The sequence below is a fragment of the Lepidochelys kempii genome, chromosome 8 (assembly GCF_965140285.1).
Source record: "Lepidochelys kempii isolate rLepKem1 chromosome 8, rLepKem1.hap1, whole genome shotgun sequence".
NCBI classification, from domain to species: domain Eukaryota; kingdom Metazoa; phylum Chordata; order Testudines; family Cheloniidae; genus Lepidochelys; species Lepidochelys kempii.
Genome location: NC_136387.1, coordinates 1,216,502 through 1,238,269, shown reverse-complemented (window position 1 = coordinate 1,238,269; position 21,768 = coordinate 1,216,502). Strand labels below are relative to the sequence as shown.

Genomic DNA, 21,768 nt, shown 5'->3' with positions numbered 1-21,768 from the left:
ACCTGCTGCCTCTTAATATCCTAGGATGATCCCTGGTTCTCCTGTTATGTGAAGAGGTAAATAACACTTCCCTAGTCACTTTCTCCACACCAGCCATGATATTGTAGACCTCTGTCATCATATCCCCCCTTAGTCATCTCTTTTTTTACATATTGAACAGTCCCAGTGTTTTCAAACTTTCCTTGTATGGATGCTATTCCAGACTCCTGCTCATTTTTGTTGCCCTTCTCTGTACTTTCTCCAATGCCAATATATCTTTTTTGAGATGGAGTGATGAGAACTGCACACGGAACACCCCCAGTCTCTTAATGCGTCCATACAAAGAGAGATCAATTTGGTTCTGAGTAAACTAGTTTGTCTGGCTCTTGCAGTCCATATTACTGAGGGCTGGGAGTGCAGCTAGTGCTTTATAACAGATAGAGTGTGTTGCTTTAATTGAGATGATTCTAGAAAGTGAGTGGCTTTTTGTTGTACAATAATTAACAGAGAAAACTGCCCAAGTTCTGTTTTGCAGGCATTGCTGGGTAAGTTCCTGCATATAAACAGGACTCATTTGCAGAATGCCAGGTTCTGAATTTCTGGTGGGTTTTACCCCAGTTGGTATAACCTGCCATTATGGTTGGCCCCAGACTACTCCCGTCTAGTACAGTAAGTTGAATTACATTGTCAGGTAGTGTTGTTAATGAGTTGTGTGACACAGAGATCCCTTAGTGCCCATTGGCAGGGGGCACAGAGGGGTGCCTGGGGGTTTACAGGGATCCACTGGGTCAGATATCTACATAAAAGTTCACCAAAGGGTAGCATATGAACTAACTGTCTCCGTCTGGCTGTTTGTATGCCTCACCATGTATGCCTGTTTTCCTCCTGACAGAATTCTGCGCCCATGCGGAGGCACAGAAGTCATATGGACCAAATATTTCTGTGCCCCCCACACAGAAAAACGCAAAAGAAATCTGCAGGGGGCCACGCGTCTCTTCTCCGGCAGCCCAGGCAGTGTGTCTGTTCCAGTGTGCTTGGAGCAGCTTCAGAGACGCAAATCACTGCCGGGGGAGAGGGGCTCAGCGTGCATGCTTGTGGGGGAGATGTTGATCGCCGTCAGGGGGTCGCGGCTGACCAACAAGCGAGAGAGACTCCAGGTATGTCTACACTGCCCACGTTACAGCACGGCCGCAGCAGCCCTGTGAGGTGGGCAGTGTAGACACACGTTATCGCATGGGGAGAGCTCTCCTGGCAATAAAAAAACCCACCCCAAACAAGAGGTGGTAGCTTTATTTGTTCACAGAATATCAGGGTTGGAAGGGACCTCAGGAGGTCATCTGGTCCAACCCCCTGCTCAAAGCAGGACCAATCTCCAATGGCCCCCTCAAGGACTGAACTTACCAACCCTGGGTTTAGCAGGCTAATGCTCAAACCACTGAGCTATCCCTCCTCCTCTTTGTCTCAGAGAGAACACACACAAAGAGACAAAGCAAAAACCTTCCCCCCCCCACAGATTTGAAAGTATCTTCTCCCCTTATTGGTCCTTTTGGTCAGGTGCCAACCAGGTTATCTGAGCTTCTTTACCTTTTACAGGTAAAGGGATTTACTGGGAGCGCGCTATACTGGTGCTTTTTAACGCTCAAACTTTTGTCGCTTGGGTGGTGTTTTTTCACACCCCGGAACAACTACAGTTTTAGTGCTGAAAGTGGCAATGTAGACACAGCCTCTGTCCCTCTCTCTTGATACTGCGGTTGCAGGGGAGTGGAGGAGGGTAGGTCTTTTTGTTATGCAGGAGGAAGGCTCTGTCCCTGAGGCAGAAGTGTAGCAGACTTCCTGCCTAGTAAACTGTAACTTCTTGAAAACTGAAAAAAGAGTTAATTAAATATTGGTATCATGTGACTGAAAATTGTTTGTTTTTAAGTTAAAGAAAATAGCATTTGTAAAAAAAACCAGACACATTTTGTTAATGTTGCTGTTGATGGTTAATTGATCTCATTCTCTGAGGCAGAAATGTAGCAACCTGTCTGCATAGTAACATTGTTAATTATTCTATTGTTAGTTAACTGTTCCCATTCTCAGTCAATTAATTCCCCCAGGAGCATAAAAACCTATAAAAGTTTTAAGGCCTCCACATTGCCAGAGTGATGTAAAGCCTTATAAATGACAGTAAGGGAATCAGCTAGGAAGATCTATGTGCTTTCTCACTTTTTTCCTGTGCCAAAGTGGCACAATGGGGTTAGATTTTTACTTACCCATTTAAAAAAAAAAGACTTTTGAGGGCAAATAAAACATTTACCCAGCAATCAATAAACTATCAGGATAATCAGAACCAAGCACTTCCCAAAGTACCCAGCTAGGTATAGGACAATGATTAGCAAAACTGTATGACTTCCATGTATGAAAGTCTGAGCAATTTAAAATGACATTCTACTTTTTGTTTTCTGTTCGGTGTTCTGTTAATGCTGCTGTAAGGAGGCTGGCTTTGTGGGACCCAACGTAGAGTGCCAATTCAGGACGAATTGCTTCAAGCAGGGCAGTTATAGCCCAAGGCTGGGGTTCCTTTCCATACCAAGGCAAACCCAACCAGAGAGACAGAGAGGACTTCGGTCTCCCCCCACTGGCTAACCACAAGTCACACAAGCAATTCCCTTAGACACTCCAGTTTCCCATTATTACCACCAGTGCCACTCATTATGGGGACGAATGGGGATGACTGGTTATGAAAACTAATACCCCAGTAAAAGAAAAAAGGTTCTCTAGATCCCAAAGGACCAAGCCCCAGACCCAGGTCAATGTACAAGTTAGATCTTACCTACCAATCACGCTGTTGCCAATCCTTTAGAATCTAAAATCTAAAGGTTCATTTATAAAAGGAAAAAGAGACAGATGAGAGCTAGAATTGGTTACATGGAATCAATTACATACAGGGATGGCAAAGTTCTTGGTTCAGGCTTGTATCAGAGATGGAATAAACTGCAGGTTCAAATCAAGTCTCTGGAGAACATCCACAGCTGGGATGGGTCACTCAGACCTTTGTTCAGAGCTTCAGATTGTAGCAAAGTCCCTCCAGAGGCAAGAAGCAGGATTGAAGACAAGATGGAGAAGCCGCAGCAGCCTTTTATAGTCTCTTGCCGTGTGGTCTTTCTTTCTTTGTTCCAAAGAACAAGCATTCCAGCACATGGCATAAAAGAACCTTAGAGTTCTGTCCATAGGCATGTCCTTGCATACCTTGCTGAGTTGCAAGGTGTGTCTGCCTTCTCTCAGTGGGTCAGTTGTATAGCTGATGGTCCTTAATGGGCCATCAAGCAGGCTAGGCAGTGCTGACGCCAAATTGTCTGGGGTGTCACCCAGAAGCATAGCACAAGTTTGAAAACAGACAGAATAGAGCCAACACTTATAACTTTAAATACAAAAATGATACATGCACACAGACAGCATCATCATAACCAGCCAACCATCACCTTGTCTTAGACACCTTATTTGACCCCCTTTATACAAGATTTAGTGCCACTACAGGACCTTGGTTGCACCAATGATCTATATCGTCCCAGTTCATGTCCATAATGTTACACCTTGCCTCAGGGGTTTTATGACAATGACTTTTAGCACTCATGCTGCCTCTAATAACAGCTTCTAAGCTAGGCCTAGTCTACACTAAAAAATTAGGTGGGCTTAGTTACGTCACTTAGGGTTGTGAAAAGTCCACAGCCTGAGCATTGTAGTTAAGCTGACCTAACCCCGACTGTAGACAGTGTCACAGAGTGTGGGGGAGTCCAGGCCCTGCACCCCTCTTCCTGGGATTCACTGAGACTCTCAGCCAGCCAGTAAAACAGAAGGTTTATTGGACAACAGGAACACAGTTCAAAACAGAGCTTGTGGGTACACCCAGGACCCCTCAGTCAAGTCCTTCTGGGGGAGCAGGGAGCTTAGACCCCAGCCCTGGGGTTCCCTGCGTTCCTCCACCCAGCCCCAAACTGAAAATAAACCCCCCCAGCAGTCTCTCTCCTGTAGCCTCTGTTCACATTCCTGGGCAGAGGTGTTACCTCCCCCTCCCGGCTCAGGTGACAGGCTCTCAGGTCTCCCATCCCCAGTGCACATTCCCAGGTCAACACTCCCCTCTCCCTGCTGAGTCACATGGTCACAGACAAAAAGAAAAGGAGGACTTGTGGCACCTTAGTGACTAACCAATTTATTTGAGCATAAGCTTTCGTGAGCTACAGCTCACTTAATCGGACACATACTGTGGAAATGGTCACAGACAGTTACTAGTTACTGCCTCTCAGGGAGACGGATTACCTACACTGATGGGAGTACCCCTCTCAATGGCATAGGTAGTGTCTGCATTAAAGCATGACAATAGCACAGCTGAAGCTGTCTTTATCGGTGTTGCTAGACTTAAGGTTGTCTTCAACTGTAGCTGCTGTGAAAGATTTTTGTGTTTCACAATTTCCAAAATCGTAGTTTTCAGCCAATGTAAGCAAAGCTCTTATAAAACATTCAACATTTTCCCCTCATTCTTGGATTCTCTGCTGAAAACATGCTCCTTTCATAAACCACATTTCTCTGGGGTATAAAGTAGGCATCAAACATAGCCAGAGCCCTTTCATAGTCCTCTTTGTGACTGTCTTCAGAAAAGTCAAAGAATTTAAAGATATCCTCTGCCTGCTTCCCCATAGCATAAATTAAGGATGATACCTGTATATCTCAGGTGTCTTTGTAAAGCTTGTTTGCCAGTTGAAATCTTGCAAAATCCTGCTTCCAGGCTGTCCACTGTGAAGGTTTCTCAAAGCTGAAGTTCTCTGGGGCATTGAAGAGTGGCATATCGTTAAGATCCTGCAACCTTTGAGGCTGTTTTCCTTCTGTTTCTGTTCTCCTGTGGCACTAGATCAGTGGTTCCCAAACTTTAACAAGCCACGAACCCCTTTCACTCAAATGTGAAGTCTTGTGAACCCCTTCCTAAAAATGAATATTTCCAGGGATTTTCTCCCTTACCTCAGCATAAATTATAAAAGCAGTGATCTTGGAAAAATAAAATTTGTTTTTATGAGATGCTTATTACACACTATTTATTAATTATTATTTATCATTACAGTATTTTTATTACATTACGAAAACAGCAACATTCTTCCAAGATCTCACTTTTGATTAAGCCTGTTATAAGACAAGGCTCCTATCAGTGGCACCAGTAGAAAAAAAGGGTGTGGGGGCAAAGCCCCTGCGCACCCTGGGGGCTGGGGTGGGCACCTCCAGAAAAGTGGGGGGGGGGCATCGGGGCTGCCTTAAAAAAAGGGGAGTGACCCACGGTGGGGCATGCCAACACGGGGGGCAACACGTGACCCTCGTTGCCCCCTGGTATTGGCGCCTCTGGCTTCTATGTTTCATCAGGGAGTATCAGATGTGAAACAGCAGGAAGGTATTTAAGAAGCCAACTCGAGTTCCTCCTACACAAGCATTCAGGTCTTGAGCAGTCCAGGCAAACAGCGCACGTTACAACAAAGCTTAAACTTGTTCTTCATAATAATTTAAAAACAATACTAGCTGCCTATTTAATTTTAAAAACAGCAAAAAATATCCACCTCCCTGTCTATTTCATATAAGGAGTCTTGAAGTTTAAATCTCCTCAGCGTGATAGATATGCTTGCTTTGATCTGCTTAGCTCTTGGAAGTCCCCCAGGCTCCGGGCCCCATGCTGCCCAGGGTCCCTATGGAGAGCTCTGTCCTCCATTAGGGATTTTTTTCCCGAGAACCCCCTGTAACATTTTGTGAACCCCCAGGGGTTCTCGAACCCCAGTTTGGGAACCACTGCACTAGATGGAAAATAAAGCAAGAGATGCTGAGGAGGTGTACAAGAGAAGGGATTCTAAAAAGGTTATTCTAGTATCTAAACAAACGATATTACAATTCTTGAACTGTTGTGGCATTGTGAATGTTCAAACTGCACAGAAGCACAAGGTACATGTGAGATTGGATATCACTTGCAGGGAGAACACGTGGAGGACAAAGACTAACCTATCTCAGTACAATCAACAGATGCAACCATCATGGAGACAACTTACGATGGAGTCAAACATCTTGCTCTGGACAGACAACAGTGAGAGAAATAGGTTCCCTTATGTTCCACTAGGCACAAGAGTTTAAAACTAAAGCTTTGCAAAACAACCAAACATACATGAAATATTATCCAGGCCTCAAGATTTCTTCCTCTAGAGTTTTGTGTTTATATTGTAGTGGGAGAGTCTGTGGGGTCTGACAGATTTTAATGGCATCTCCTCCTTCGTAGATTTTGGTCATACAAATGTTTTTGTCAGAGTGAATTTTTCTGGATGAGGTCCTTTGTATGGGTCTTGGAAGAGTTCTGTCCAGATTTTACCATCTTGGATTGCTGAATGTTCTTTCTTTTTGTGGATTTAAATTAATTCCTGGTACAGCAGAAGGAACTGGAGTCTACTGTGGGCTGGCGTATGGGAGATCATCACTTTCTCCTGTTGGATGATTCCTGCAGACCACAATCCAAATTTTAATTTAAAAAAAAGGCAGTAGACTGTCTAGTAGTAAAGCTAATTTTCAAAATGACAGGTTTCAGAGTAACAGCCGTGTTAGTCTTGTATTCGCAAAAAGAAAAGGAGTACTTGTGGCACCTTAGAGACTAACCAATTTATTTGAGCATAAGCTTTCGTGAGCTACAGCTCACTTAATTGGATGCATACTGTGGAAACTGCAGAAGACATTATATACACAGAGACCATGAAACAATACCTCCTCCCACCCCACTCTCCTGCTGGTAATAGCTTATCTAAAGTGATAACTCTCCTTACAATGTGTATGATAATCAAGTTGGGCCATTTTCAGCACAAATCCAGGCCCTCTCACCCTCCGCCCTCCCCCACACAAACTCACTCTCCTGCTGGTAATAGCCCATCCAAAGTGACCACTCTCTTTACAATAAGAAAAGGAGTACTTGTGGCACCTTAGAGACTAACCAATTTATTAGAGCATAAGCTTGCATTTGAGGAAGTGAGCTGTAGCTCACGAAAGCTTATGCTCTAATAAATTGGTTAGTCTCTAAGGTGCCACAAGTACTCCTTTTCTTTTTGCGAATACAGACTAACACGGCTGTTACTCTGAAACCTCTCTTTACAATGTGTATGATAATCAAGGTGGGCCATTTCCAGCACAAATCCAGGCCCTCTCACCCTCCGCCCTCCCCCACACAAACTCACTCTCCTGCTGGTAATAGCCCATCCAAAGTGACCACTCTCTTTACAATGTGTATGATAATCAAGGTGGGCCATTTCCAGCACAAATCCAGGTTTTCTCACCCCCCCCCCCTTTTTTCCCAAAAACCTGCAGGAGAGTGAGTTTGTGTGTGTGTTTTTTAGCTTATGCTCTAATAAATTGGTTAGTCTCTAAGGTGCCACAAGTCCTCCTTTTCTTTTCACTTTAGATAAGCTATTACCAGCAGGAGAGTGGGATGGGAGGAGGTATTGTTTCATGGTCTCTCTGTATATAATGTCTTCTGCAGTTTTCACAGTATGCATCCGATGAAGTGAGCTGTAGCTCACGAAAGCTTATGCTCAAATGAATTGGTTTGTCTCTAAGGTGCCACAAGTACTCCTTTTCAATTTTGAAAATGTGACCCAAACAAAAACTAATGCAGTAAGGTCTGCCTGAGGCTACAGCCAGCCTGAAGTAATAGCTCTGAGGTGTGAATTACAACTCCTAATCCCAATCTAGTGTTAACTCTGAAGCCTAATGATGCTCTAAATTTCAACAGTTAACTTTTCCACTGTTGATCAAAGCAGATTAGAAAAAGAGGGACAGTCATATAAAGGGCTGCACGATCTACACAAGCCTCATCTCCCCTAGGTTGCTGTGGTATAAGTAACTTTTTCTTTAGTTTATGGAAGTTTGTATCATAGCCTTTCTCTTGCCTTCTCTTTCTTTATGTTATAGCCTTTCCCGCTGGGTGACCGATTCTCTCTTGAGGATTCTGTGTGAGTTTTATTTGACATTACCCCTTGTGCTGGGGAATTTCAGGGTTGCCAACTTTCAGAGTTTTATCACAAGTCCTGTGATATTTGACATCTGTCTCAAAGCTCCAGCTCCTGGAGGCAGGCTGCCAGTGACTCCCAGCTCTATCCAGGTAATCTTCGGTCCCTCCTGCTTGCAGAGAGAAGTGGATGCGGCCCAGAGGTTCAGGACCCACACAAAGGCCCCCCTGCAATGCATCCGGGCCCTCACATTCCGTTTTGAAGCCCGGGGGGTGATTTGGGGGCCGACGGGCGGCCTGCGAACGCTGGAGGATGCCAGCCCTGGGGGTGGGGGGTCATTAGCCCTGGGCGGTGGGATTCCCGCCCCGCGCGGTTCCAGCCAAGCGGAGCCCAGCTCCGGGGTGCCGGCGGGCCAGGCCCAGGCCCAGGCCTGCGGGATGGGTTGGGCACACGGGCCTGGGTACCGTGGGCCGGGGCCTGGCGGCCGGGCTGAGCCTCGGCTCCCTGCTGGGGCCAGCGGACGCCGCCGCCCTTCGCCGGCTCGAGCTGGGCCCTCGGACAGGCCGCCCCGTCGCCATGGGAACCCCGCCCGGGCCGCCTCTGCCCGCAACCAACATGGAGGCCCCGGCCTGCCTCCTGTGTCACGTGCCCTGCGCCGGCGCCGGAGAGCCGAGCGGAGCTCGCGGCAACAGCGGCCCCCGCCCCGCGAGGAAGGAGCTCTCGCGATAGCTCCGTGCTGGGGGCGGGGCCGGCCGGGGCGCCAGTAGAAGATGGCGGACGGGGCGGGTAGCAACGGGGACGCCGCGGCCTTGCCGGTGGGGAAGGAGGCAGGTGGGTCCGGGCCCCGCGGGAGCTCCCAGGCCTCTCCCAGAGCCGGGGGGGGCAGCAGCGGGGCCCCCCCCGCGCCCGCCGAGGGGCTGTCCCCGGACCAGCGCCCGCCCGCCCGCCCGCGGCCCGAGCGTGGCCCGTGTGGACGGGCCGGGGGCCTCCGCTCGTCCCGGGAGCGGGCAGGGCGTTCGGGGCGGCCTTTCCTCCTCGATTCGTGAGCGCCCGGGCCCCGCCTGGCCCCGGGGGGGTTACTCCGCTTCCGCAGCACGGGAGATGCGGGTTCGGGTGTGCTGAGACTTATTACTTACTCCTAAAGATTTAAAATCCAAGACACGAGGCCCCCTAACTACATTCACGTGAGAGCTCTTGGAAGACGGTAGCCGTGGCCCAGTGTTCTTTCAGGGTCCAGAGTCTCTTACTAGGCGCTACCTTGTTTGAGAGTAAACTGCAACACGTCTCCGCGTCTTGTTCTTCACAGTTGATCGTATGATCCGAGAGAACGGCCACATTTTCACAGACGCTCAGTGTAAAGTGTGCAGCGCAGTGCTCATCTCAGAGTCCCAGAAGCTTGCTCATTACCAGGTACTGCAGGCAGCAAGATGTTGCTGGGTTTCTTATTTTGGATGTAATTGAATAGAATAGTTGTTGACCATTAACCCGATTTTCTTCCTCACTCCCTGCTAGAGCAAAAAGCACGCAAACAAAGTGCGGCGGTACATGTCGATTCACGGCGAGGAGGAGTTCAGTCAGGGGAAGAAGATAAAGCTGGAGACCAAGCAGGTGATGTAGAAAACTACAGGGCCTCAGAGCTCTAGAAGAGGACTAGCATCCTGTAAGCACTGAGGAGTGCTTCGTTGACAGGGACTTAGCCGGTGCAGTGGAATATGGAATAATACATCAGAGAGAGGATTGTTGAAATTGGGTAACTTAGGGCTTGTCTACACTACCTGCTTGGTCGGTGAGCAGCGATCAATCCATTGGGGATCGATTTATCATGTCTAGTCTCCACTCAATAAATCGACCACTGAGCGCTCTCCCCTCGACTCCAGTACTCCACCAGACAGAGGAGCGCAAGCGGAGTTGATGGGAGAGCATCAGGTCTGAGTACGTCGACTTCACCTACGCTAGTCACATAGCTGACGTTCCGTATCTTAGATCAACCCCGCGCAGTAGTGTAGACCAGCCGTTAGTGAGGACAGCTGAGCCCTTGAGTTGCTACACATTGCTGCAGTGAGCACACCTCTTAGCCAGTGTGTGGCAACACCTGCAATCTAAATAAATGTGTCACCCCACCCCACCCCGATAGAAGTACTGCTATGAAGCAACATTTGGAAGGACAGGTGAGGGTGAAAGGTGATTAAGAGCAGTCACAAATGTAATTGCTATGGTAACTTACTGTCAGTGAGCATGTCCTGTGGAATTAATTATATTGCTGGAGTTTACTTTTTTGGATGATCTCTTGTTACTCAAAGTTCCCATTGCTGGTGGTTGTGGTGCCTTTAAGGCATTTCCAGCCATCTGCCTGCAGGATGATTATGCAGTTTGAGTAACAGATGCAAGTTTTATCACTACTTCAGCTTTAATTCCAAATCTTCTCCAGTCCAGCCTCTTGCATATGCCCACAAGGAATACACAGTTCAGGGATGGTATAAAAGGAGGATCTGTGTGTGTGGTGGTAGGTTCAGAATAAAATAGACACTGTTAACCTAGTCAGGTAGCTTTGAATTATAGCTGACAGAGTTGGCTGCAATGCTTTGTATTGCGTGGTCCATATCTTGTAGTGAATAGGCTGGGAACCTACACCAGTTCAGCCACCTACTTTGTCCTCAACTCCTCTGGGTCATAATAGCCTGCCAAAGTGTGCCACTACCTAATGAAAGTGAGACTAGTCAGAAATGAGAACACGGTTCTTCAAAGGAAGGAATGAAGCTGTACCAAATTCCTCGGCCTTGACAGCTGAATACGTCTGGTTGCTTCAGATTCTCAAACATCAATGTTCCTTCTTGTGAACAGGAGAGCAGCAGTGGAGAAGACCGGAACAAATGCTGCCCCATCTGTAACATGACCTTTTCCTCTCCCGTTGTGGCCATGTCTCACTACTTAGGCAAGACTCATGCCAAGAACCTGAAGCTGAAGCAGCAGTCCCCCAAAATGGAAGGTATGGCCGTCTGCAGTACTTGTACGGGTGCCCTGTGAGGGAGCAGCACAAGTAGGTAATCTTCCCACTCATGTCACATCATGATTTCTAGATTAGTGTGGCTGAGTACCTTGCTACAGCTCTGGCATAAGGGTGCTAATGCTTTCCCAGTGAGATGAGTGCTGTTAGAAATCAGAAGCATGTGGCAGCCTGGTGAAACACATGCCAACAACTCTGTTTCCCCTTTTGGTAGTCTGTTTTGTAGACTTGCATTGCCCTGAAGCTTGCTTTAAGAAAAGTAATTATAATTTGGAGTGACTGGAGTGCCTAGTTCTCCATGTACAGTGCATGCAGAGAGAGTAGACTTCTGCATCCCTTCTGGCATTCTTATCCTTTGGAGCCTCTGCGTTGGGTCAGATAAGGAGACTTTATAAAAAGAGGTGCTCATGAGGAGACCAGGTCACTTGCTCACTGCGGGAGCGTGCTCATATATTTTGAAGGTGCCTATCACTGTGGCATAAGAGTATATTGCAAGTGTTTTCATCATACAGCAATGGAACTGTGTGCATTTGTCAATTAACTTAATCAGGCTCAGTCCTGTTCCAATGAAGTTGGTGGCAAGGCTACTATTGACTAATGGTGCAGGATCAGGTCCTCCACACACAATTTAAATATCATACCATTGAAAGAAAATTACTCTGAAAGTACAGTTGTGACGCAGCAGGGCGGGGGGAGTGTTTGTCCTTGGAATGTGGCAGGGGAGTTTCACTGGGGATGAAGAAAAGGAGTACTTGTGGCACCTTAGAGACTAACCAATTTATTTGAGCATAAGCTTTCGTGAGCTACAGCTTGCTTCATCGGATGCATACTGTGGAAAGTGTAGAAGCTCTTATTATATACACACAAAGCATGAAAAAAATACCTCCTCCCACCCCACTCTCCTGCTGGTAATAGCTTATCTAAAGTGATCACTTGAGCTGTAGCTCACGAAAGCTCATGCTCAAATAAATTGGTTAGTCTCTAAGGTGCCACAAGTACTCCTTTTTGCGAATACAGACTAACAGGGCTGTTACTCTGAAACCTGTCACTGGGGATGGGAGACCTGAGAGCCTGTAACCTGAGCCGGGAGGGGGAGGTAACACCTCTGCCCAGGAAACTGGACAAAGGCTGCAGGAGAGAGCCTGCTAGGGGGGTTTCGGTTTCAGTTTGGTGCTGGGTGGTGGATGCAGGGAACCCAAGGGCTGGGATCTAAGCTCCTTGCCCCCCAGAAGGACTTGACTGAGGGGTCCTGGTTGTACCCACAAGCTCTGTTTTAGACTGTGTTCCTATTGTCCAATAAACCTTCTGTTTTACTGGCTGGCTGAGAGTCACCGTGAATCCCAGTAAGAGGGGTGCAGGCCCCAGACTCCCCCACGCTCCGTGATAACATTATGGGAGGGTTTTGCTCTGTTCTTTATCTTTTCTTTCCCTTTTTCCATTTGCTGGAAGTGAGCGACATCCTTGTGGGTGGGAGGTGATTTGTTTCCAGTTTCTTTAAATATGTCACTGTTGGCCTGCTGTGCTCTAAGATATGGCCAAGGAGGATCTGCAGTTCTGATTTAACTTGGAAACTCTGACTTGTCTTACCATTTGATGTTTGTTTATGGGATATGAAAGGAAAAGATGTGTACAGATCCAAATGAAAAGCCTCCAACAAATCTTGTGTCAAAAGCCCTTCTCTGTAGAAACAAACTGAAAATTCCAAAGACTGACTCTGGCTGCTTAGTTTGTACATCTCTAAATATTGGTAATTGGCGTTCTGTTTCGTTTTACAGTAACGATGCCTCCACAGAAATCCCCGGCTGACCTCCCTCCCTCTGCTGTATCTTCCAACGAGGAGAACCAGAACACTTCTGACCCTGACAAGTTCTGCAGCCTGTGCCATGCCACTTTCAACAATCCGCTCATGGCAAAACAGCATTATGTAGGGAAGAAACACAGAAAGCAAGAGACCAAACTCAAGCTGATGGCACACTATGGTCGTACCTCTGACACGCCTGCTTCCTCCTCCATGGGTGAGTCCTGGGCAGCCAAGCTTACCAAAGTAGCTGACGGATGGGGTGGGAGGGTCTCACGGCGGCAGTGGGGGGTGTGAAAGCTTTGGGATTGATACCCTTTTGAAGGGAACAGAATGAGACTTACAACAAATTGCACAATTTTTGTTTTTTAAGGTAGGATTGGTTAGTGTTTCCATTATAAACCCCTGTTATTGCTTGGGGTATTACCTTAGCTGTTGGTAATTATATTGTCTGTCTAGATGTAAAGTTTCAAGACATAAAGATTCCGAGGGATCTTAGGAGCAAGTTGAATTTCTAGCAAGTGGATTGCTCCCAAACTGGAGCTACAGAGGTGGCAATCAGTGCGCCAAAGGTACCTTTCAGGGTGCCCTGCCATGGGAGAAAATGCTGAGCTTGCACCAATCTTACTGCTCTATGATGTATACATAGGGACTGCAAGGGGTTCTGCCTGTTTTGACAGTCTTTCCAGTCCTATCTGATGAGGTTGTGTGCTTGCTGTATCCCAGCACATACTGGAGGGAAAGCTGAGCTATTGAGAGGGATTTGTGGACTGTTTAAAATTATGTTCTCTTTTGGTAACTGCTGTTTATAAACAGTGTTGTGTATAGAGTCTCTGTTAAGATGCAGTGAAGGTTTTTAAAAGCTCACAATAAACTCCTCTGTACCTCCCACTGCACCTCCTCGCACCAGAGAAACCAGACTTCACATTCCTGATATTTTGAAAATAAAAAATAACAGCCAGAAGGAAATCCTTTTCAATAGACCTCCCTTTCGGGCCCTGTTTCGCTAGTCTAAAGAGACGTAAAAGGGCACAAGCCCAGATTTTAACCCTTTGCATGTCGCCTTTCAGGCGCTGATGGCACTAACAAGTAATGGGTATCGATACTAAGCAGTCTTCCCTGCCCCTTGAGCAGTAAAACTGAAGATGCCAACGGCACATAATATCCAGCTTTAGACTAGAAATGGTCAGGCAATGGAGTGATCTGATGGTCTAAAAATCTGCTCCTTCCCTAATCAGTAGAGCCCTGGTTTAGTGTCAGTCTTCTGTTGTGACTCAAATAAAGATAACACTAAGTCATTTAAATTCTGACCCTGTCAGGTGCAGGTGGATGCTGTGACCCCTGGGATCTTTGTAGTAGACAGACTGTACTGTTGCTAGAGTAACTGTACTCTTCCATGGGATGTTTGAGGCACCTGAATGCCTGTCACATCTCGTGTTACATTTAACCTATCACAAACAAGATTTCAGAGTCTGGACTGCAATCAGGAGCCACTCTGATATGCAGCACAAAGAGCATTGGTCTGAACTACTTGTCTATTTTTGTCCAACTCCTTCAGCTGTCAGATCTTTGTACAGTTGCTATCTAGCTCTTTCAGATGTCATACACCCACACTCCCCTGCATGAAACCTGGGGTCCAAGTCAAATCTGTGCTTTCCTGGAGGCTCTGGCATCTTCTCTAGCATGGTCCTTCCGGTTATCTCCCTGGACTGCCTATCTTGGGGCTGTGCCTATCTTGATTAGCCCGCAGTCGCATCTAAATTCTTCTCTTTTATATAAGTAACTTTAGGTACCTCACAATTTAAAAAGCTCCTTTTAAACACAACCAGCATAGGGTGGCAGAGATGCAGTTTAAATCGCTTTAACTTGAGTGTCTTCCCATAAGGAAGTATGGTGGACTTAAATTTTCTGGCCTGGGTTATGCAGCAATGCAGACTAGGTGGTCATAAGTCCCTTCTGGCTCTTAAAATCTGACTCTAGATCACTGTTCTCAAAGTTAAATGGCCTAACAGTCCAAAATCTTGACAATACATCAGCATTGTAAGGAGCGTTTGCTGCATTGCCCTTCGCGCTGTTAGTTGTTGTACTGCTGTTTTTTCCCCCTAAGTTATGTTGTCTGAAGTGTGTGTTCTTGGCCTCTTAGTTGTTTCTTAAGATGCCTGTTTTTAGTATTTTTTTGTGTATGGCACGTTAGCAAACAGACGGAGCCCCTGCCCCAAGGAGCTTGCAGCCTGAGGGTCTGAGCTGGGAATGTACACAGCAATTCTCATCTTAGAAAAAATTCTGTGTAGTTGTCCCCTGAACTAGCCTCCTACGCTGTGGCATGTTTTCCACTCCTGATCCCACTTCCTTGTGCTCAGCATCTCTGACCTCCAGTAGAAGTTCCAGAAATCTCACTCCAGCTGGAGTTTGACATCGTACCCAAGAGCACTGATATATCGGAGACAGCAACCAACAGGAAAGAGTTCTGCAGTTTTGTGTATCAGGACAGAGCTTAATGTGTGACTGAGGGATGGCATACAGAATCTCATGCTGTATCTTAAAATTTGATGTTGTGTATATAATCTTGTGGGGTGCTGTTTCCCTTGTACTTCAAGTTGAAAAATTCCCTCTTTGAAAGTTCGCTGTCTGAAACTGAGATGCACAGATCAAGAGGGAAGTGGAGATGCAGAGGCATTGCTGTGTCTGGACTGAAAACTCTCAAACCCTACCCCAGGCCACTGAAAGAGCGTGAACTACCTCAGAAACATTACAGTGCATTTTGTAATGAAGAAACCTGCACTCTGATTGGAGACGTTGTTTTTGGCTTGGCACACTGTTCCCCAAGTGGCTGTGGCCTCTGTTAAGAATCCATTGGTGGGGGCAGATAGAGAGCTTGCTATCTCCTCAGCCAGTCAAAATGCTGGATTTTACATGCCATTTATTTCTGTTTAGCAACTGTTTCACTGGTGTGTCCAGTTGATTGATTTATCTTGCTTATTTCTACCTCAGGCACCAAGTGATTGGATAGCTGTTTGTTAACATTGATGTCTGTTTCAGCTGGGAAGGGGTACCCCTGCAACACTTGTAATGTAGTACTGAATTCCATAGAGCAGTACCAAGCTCACATCAGCGGCTTCAAACACAAGAATCAGTAAGTGACCTTTGGTTTAAATGCATTTACAATGGCAGTAGTTAAAGTGTATCGTTCCGTTTCATGCCATTGAATTGGGGGCACTATTTCAGTATGACTCTCAATCAAAATGATGCACTTCGAAAATTTGTGCACCTCCTTTTATGACCGAGATCCACTAGTGTCTGCTTACACAGAGACGTGGTGAGGGAGGTAATCTCTTTTATGGGAGGTTTCAGAGTAACAGCTGCGTTAGTCTGTATTCGCAAAAAGAAAAGGAGTACTTGTGGCACCTTAGAGACTAACCAATTTATTTGAGCATGAGCTTTCGTGAGCTACAGCTCACTTCATCGGATGCAAATTGGTTAGTCTCTAAGGTGCCACAAGTACTCCTTTTCTTCTTTTATGGGACTAATTTCTGTTGGTGAGAGAGGTTTTTGAGCCACCCAGAGCTGCTCTTCCGGTCTGGAAAAGGTACTCCCAGGGTCACAGCTAAATGCAAGGTGGAACAGATTGTTTAGCATCAGTAGTTAGCACCTATTGTAAGGGGCCATTCAAGGGAAAGTGGTGTGGGTTGAAGGCTTGTGGCTGTCTCTCTGGGCATGGCTACACTGGAAATTTCAAAGCACTGAAGTGTGCGTGTGGTCACGCATGAGATGGGAGAGAGCTCTCCCAGCGCTCCTGGTATCCACCTCCATGGGAGGGGGGATTAGCTGGGAGTGTGGCTCGCACTAGCATTTTAAAGCACTCTGACTCGCTGCGCTTGGGCGGGGGGTTCACCCCCCCCAGAGCCAGCAAGTTAGAGCGCTATGTAATGTAAAAAGAAAAGGAGGACTTGTGGCACCTTAGAGACTAACCAATTTATTTGAGCATGAGCTTTCGTGAGCTACAGGTGAACACAAGTGCCACAAAGTGCCACAAGTCCTCCTTTTCTTTTTGCGAATACAGACTAACACGGCTGTTACTCTGAAATATGTAATGTAAGTGTAGCCAAGCCCTCTGTCTGTCTCTCTCTCTCTCTCTCCCTCTCCAGCAGAAATTAATCTAATAAAAGATTACCTTACCCACCTTGTCTCTCATCCAGGACTGACACAGCTATGACTACACTGCAGTTTACACTCTGGTCAGTTTTGCTTAGACAGCTCCCTCTACAGGCCGATCCATGGTGCCACACTAGCATATTATTAGGGCCCTACCAAATTCCTGGCCATGAAAAATGCATCATAGACCGTGAAACCTGGTCTCGTGTGTGTTTTATCCTGTGCGTATACCGATATGACAGGGGAGACCAGCGTTTCTCCACTTGGGACTCCTGACTCAAAAGTGAGTGGCAGGGGGGTCGCAAGGTTATTTTAGGAGGGATCATGGTATTGCCACCCTAACTTCTGCGCTGCCTTCAGAGCTGGGTGGTCGGAACCCAGGCGCCCAGCTCTGAAGGCAGCACCCTGCCAACAGCAGCACAGAAGTACGGGTGGCAACACCATATCAGGCAACACCACCATTCTGCGCTCCTGCCTTCAGAGCTGGGTGCCCAGAGAGTGGCAGCTGATGACTGAGGGCCCAGCTCTGCAGACAGCAGTGCAGAAGTAAGGGTGGCAATCCCATACCATGCCACCCTTATTTCTCCGCTGCAGCTGGCGGGGCTCTGCCTTCAGAGCTGGGCTCCCAGCCAGCAGCTGCCGCTCTCTAGCTGCCCAGCTCTGAAGGCAGTGCCAGCAGCAGCACAAACGTAAAGGTAGCAGAGTGGCCACCCTCTTCCCCCGCCCCCCCAGTAACCTTGCGACATCCCCCCCACAACTCCTTTTTCGGTCAGGACCCCTACAGTTACAACACCGTGAAATTTCAGATTTAAATAGCTGAAATCATGATATTTACTATATTTAAAATCCTATGACCATGAAATTGACCAAAATGGACCATGAATTTAGTAGGGCCCTACATATAAGAGCTGTTTGCTAGTTGTGAACCAAAAACACCAACCAGCTGCTAAGCAGTAAATAAGCCATATAACATCAGGCATATGTCCCATATGCATGGACATCTCAGGTCAAGTTGTCTAGCCTTCCTTCTGCCAAGCAACATTTCTGGAGCAATAAAGCTTTTGATCTGAAAATAGCCTAGCCGGAGAGCTGTTTGCAGCTCCAGCATTTTCTGCTGCCCTGTCTGAAGTTGGCGCACTCAATCATAGACAGTATCACTCAGGCCTGGTCTACACTTGGGGGGGATCAAGCTCAGATACGTCGACTTCAGCTACGCTATTCTCGTAGCTGAAGTTGTGTATCTTAGATTGACTTAGAATCACTTACTTTGCGTCCTTGCGGCGTGGGATCGACGGCCACCACTCCATCAACTCCGCTTCCGCCTCTCTCCATGGTGGAGTTCCGGAGTCGACGGCAGAGTGATTGGGGATTGATTTGTCGCGTCTACACTAGACGCAATAAATCGATCACTACCCACCGATCCGGCAGGTAGTGTAGGCATGGCCTAAGTGTACTGTAACCTGAGACACTGTGCCCCTAAGAACCATGCACACCAAATTACCTGCTCTACTTGGTGTATTACTGGCCTGAGAACTAGTTCCAGAAGCGTAGGCTGCTAGGCAAAGATCTGATCCATTATACCACAAACATTTGTACTAGACTCTTCCAGTTGGGAGCCCTGATTCTGAGCTTTAAATTAGAGGGTTCTCGTAACGAAGCCAAACTGGTAGGGTGAAGTGTTCCTTAGAAAGGGAGGGGAGCTCAGTAGTAGGAAATCTCCGTGGTGAAAACCTACTTTCCAGCCACATGTTCCAGAGATGCTCAGAAAAATCTGGGAATGGGGACAGGCAGAAGGAAGGTGCTTCGCTACCCTTCTGTACCATGGGGAATAGCAGCCCCTCCTTGGGTTTTGTAACGGTGGGACTATTCCGGCACAGGCAAACTCCCCTGTCAGAAGGGTTTGACAGTGTCCCAAGCCAGGACACTGCGCTGGGGAGGTGCCTAGCCTTTGCAGCGCAAGGTGCTGAGGGCTCCGCCTGCCCAGAACTTTGGCCTTTGTTCTGACCTTGTTTGCATTTGTACAAGCTCAGGACACTTCGGGGTGGCAGGAGGCTGTTAGTGTCCCCCTCCAATTGTAGGTGCTTGTGGACTCGCACGCATCATTCACTAGTGCTTGTGTTCCATATGTACCTGGTGAGCTGGCTTCTTGCACTGGGGCATTGCACCTCCAGGCAGAGGCGTGGCATGTGCACAGTGAATGAGCTCCTCAGCCTCTAGTGCTGAAATAGGACTAACGCCTGCTGGCATTTTTAGTGACCTCTTAAGTGTTGTTAGCCATTCTGTAGAGCCTTCAAATCCGCTATGCTCTTCGCAGAAAACACAAGTGGGACCCTACCCCAGCTCCTTACACTGCACACATCTACCTTTCTGTAGCTGAGAACACCCACAAAGACGCTTGTCTACCACACAGGGTCCTTCAATGCTAGTCCAAAGAACAATGTCACGAAACGTGGCCAGAAAAACTCCGATCTCCCTCTAGTGAGGCAGAGCAATAATTCTCCCCATTACAGAAAAAACCCTCAACAGTGGAGTTTCAGCAGGAAGCTGCTTTTAGCTCCCAGGAGCACAAATTCCGGGGTTGCCAGTCTTTGGCACCATTGTAATTGGTTTGTTCTAAGCTGCGATTGGTCTAAGCCCTTGTTTGCTGGCTGCCAGCTCCAAGGTGGATTCTACAACCTTACTGAGAAGAAATTGAGGAAACTTGGTTTATAATGGAAACACTTGACAGACATTAGAGTGGCGCTGTCAAGCACTGGGTGCTGACTTTTGTGCTTAGTTCTGTAAATAGGTCACTTGAAAGCACGTTGCCTTGATGTAAGTGTGCTGCCCAGCTGCAATAGGGTTGTTGCTGATGATAGCAGTGTTTGTTTTTGCAATGATAACTGACAGACTCCAGAGTGGTTCTGACTATGTCTACTCTCCCTTTCTTCCCCTCCCCCCTCCATTCACTGTGCAGGATGCCAGGAGCAGTGCCCAGCGTAGGACGGTTCCCAAGGCAGCAGTATGTTCGGGAAGAGTCAACTGCCCCTGGGGGCTACAGTTACTTCAGCCAGGACTTCTAGAGCAATCTGCAGCCCTTTTCTTGGAGCTGTCAGAGGCCCAAGAACAAGCATTCTTTGCCAGCCCACAGTGGCTTCATTATCCCTCTGGATAAGCAAAGCCGTTCCCTCCTAGGTGCGCCTGTAGATCAGCCCTAGGGCTGGATGTCTCTCTTTGATGAAGGATCCAGCAGAAGCAGACATTAGCCAGCAGGACCTCGCTCCCCAAGAACGGTTCTCATTGTGCAGTTTCTTCCTGTGTGGCTGGTGGGGTGAGGATGTGTCTGGTACAGGCAGGGTCCAGCCGCTGCAAACGGTCTGTCTCAAGGCCACCTCCTCCCTCACCTAGAACAAACAGCCTGGAATTCCTGCATCTGATGAGCCAACACCCTGTGCCAGGGGTATCTGTCACCGAAGGAAGGCTCCTGGCTCTCATAGGGCAATGGCTAGGAGGTGAGGTGTGGATTGGACGCTTCGCTACACCAACAAATTAGCCTTGCCCAGGCTTAGACTGGGAAATCCTAGCGCTGTGTTTCTTCCTGCCCCCTCCCCCAGTTGGGTTTGTGCACAAAGTTTCTTGGTCCACTGACTGCCATTAGGGCTTTTCTGTAGCTCTGCACGTGTTGGTTCTGGAGCATCTGTTAGGGTGGTCTCTTTACATAGTTACTGTGTATGGCATACAAAACCTGCTGCTAAAACAGGGAGCAGACAGGGCCCTCAGAAGTAGAGAATACAAGCTGCTGGGTCTCCAGAGAACTCTCAGGACCCCATAGGCCTCCACTTATGGCGCTTTTCACTTGAAAGGAAGGAAACTTTCAAACCCTCCTTGCAAAGGTTTCTTTTTATGTCAAACATTCGTGTCAGTCTGTTAGAGGAAATGGTTGAATCAGGTGTCCTTCATGCAAAACCTAAAGATGTTAGCAAATCTTGATGTGGTGCTAGCAAGGCTGAGCTCCTTGGGAGAATGCTCCCAGACTCGTTAGAGGAGACCCCCGAAGGAAGGGCTAAGATGGCTTTGAATCTCAGATCACATTTGTGTGGTATTTTTTTTTCCCTTCAGTTAAGGTATTTTCCTTTTAGTCTCTACTAAGCTTCTGCACAGAGCTGCACTCTTCCAGCTGGCCTGTCCATGGGTTCTTTCTGACAGGCTGACACCCCTTCCCTGTACCAGGCCTTGGCAAGCCCCCATTTGGCTGTCCTCCCTATCTCGTCCCTCATGAGGCTTGTCTTGGGTCCTGGGGTTTCCCACACCTTGTGCAGGTCTGTTGTGCTGCTTTTATCCCCCAGGAGTGACATCCATCCCTCGAAAGGGGGAGACGTGCCCACTCTGCGACACATGTGGACAGTGATCTCCTGGGGCCAATAGGAGGGAGTGTTACAGCTGTGGATGCTGCATGTCTGCCAAGGCTGGGGAGAGTGGTGGTTGGGCATTACCGCTTTGTGGCTGGGATTCCGAATCAAGGCCATTGACTTTCTCCTTGAGCTCTGTGTGAAGCAGCTAACGTTGGAGTAAGACTGGGAGCTGGCCTGGGCTCCAAGGCGTAACCAAGATGACAGGCACGGGGGAAGTGAACACACAAAGCAAGGGGACCAAGTTGGACGCTAATCTCTGAGCTAACATCTCTATGGAGTGAACTCCTTCCCCTCCACAGTCCAGGCTGCAGCTCTCCTCTGCAGACTGTCCTGCATTACCACACTAGAAGAGGCTGCTGCTGGTCTGCCTAGTGCTTTCCAGTCTTGCCATACGGCAAGACCCACAGGCTGACTCTGCCCTGCTGAAGAGCCCTTCCCAACATCAGACTGACT

The 21,768-nt window shown here is 47.7% G+C and overlaps 1 protein-coding gene across 2 annotated transcripts; it reads left to right on the top strand.

Moving 5' to 3' along the window:
• Positions 1-8,714: 8,714 nt before the first annotated feature.
• ZNF346 (zinc finger protein 346) lies at positions 8,715-20,987 on the top strand. Of its 2 annotated transcripts, XM_073355155.1 has the most exons (7): positions 8,715-8,801; positions 9,277-9,380; positions 9,483-9,578; positions 10,812-10,956; positions 12,750-12,989; positions 15,812-15,905; positions 19,881-20,987. In XM_073355155.1, the coding sequence occupies exons 1-7, from the start codon at positions 8,741-8,743 to the stop codon at positions 19,984-19,986; spliced, it is 846 nt and encodes a 281-aa protein (XP_073211256.1). In that variant the 5' UTR covers positions 8,715-8,740; the 3' UTR covers positions 19,987-20,987. The 2 variants fall into 2 exon arrangements, with proteins under 2 accessions (XP_073211256.1, XP_073211258.1); XM_073355157.2 differs by lacking the exons at positions 15,812-15,905; positions 19,881-20,987 and adding an exon at positions 13,232-15,755.
• The last annotated feature ends 781 nt before the right edge of the window (positions 20,988-21,768 follow it).

Excerpts from the sequence above, each read along its gene's own strand:
- ZNF346 (XM_073355155.1), top strand. The coding sequence starts at position 8,741 with ATGGCGGACGGGGCGGGTAGCAACGGGGACGCCGCGGCCTTGCCGGTG. Across the intron at positions 12,990-15,811 it reads GCCTGCTTCCTCCTCCATGG|CTGGGAAGGGGTACCCCTGC; the intron begins GTGAGTCCTGGG and ends TGTCTGTTTCAG. Across the intron at positions 15,906-19,880 it reads GGCTTCAAACACAAGAATCA|GATGCCAGGAGCAGTGCCCA; the intron begins GTAAGTGACCTT and ends TTCACTGTGCAG.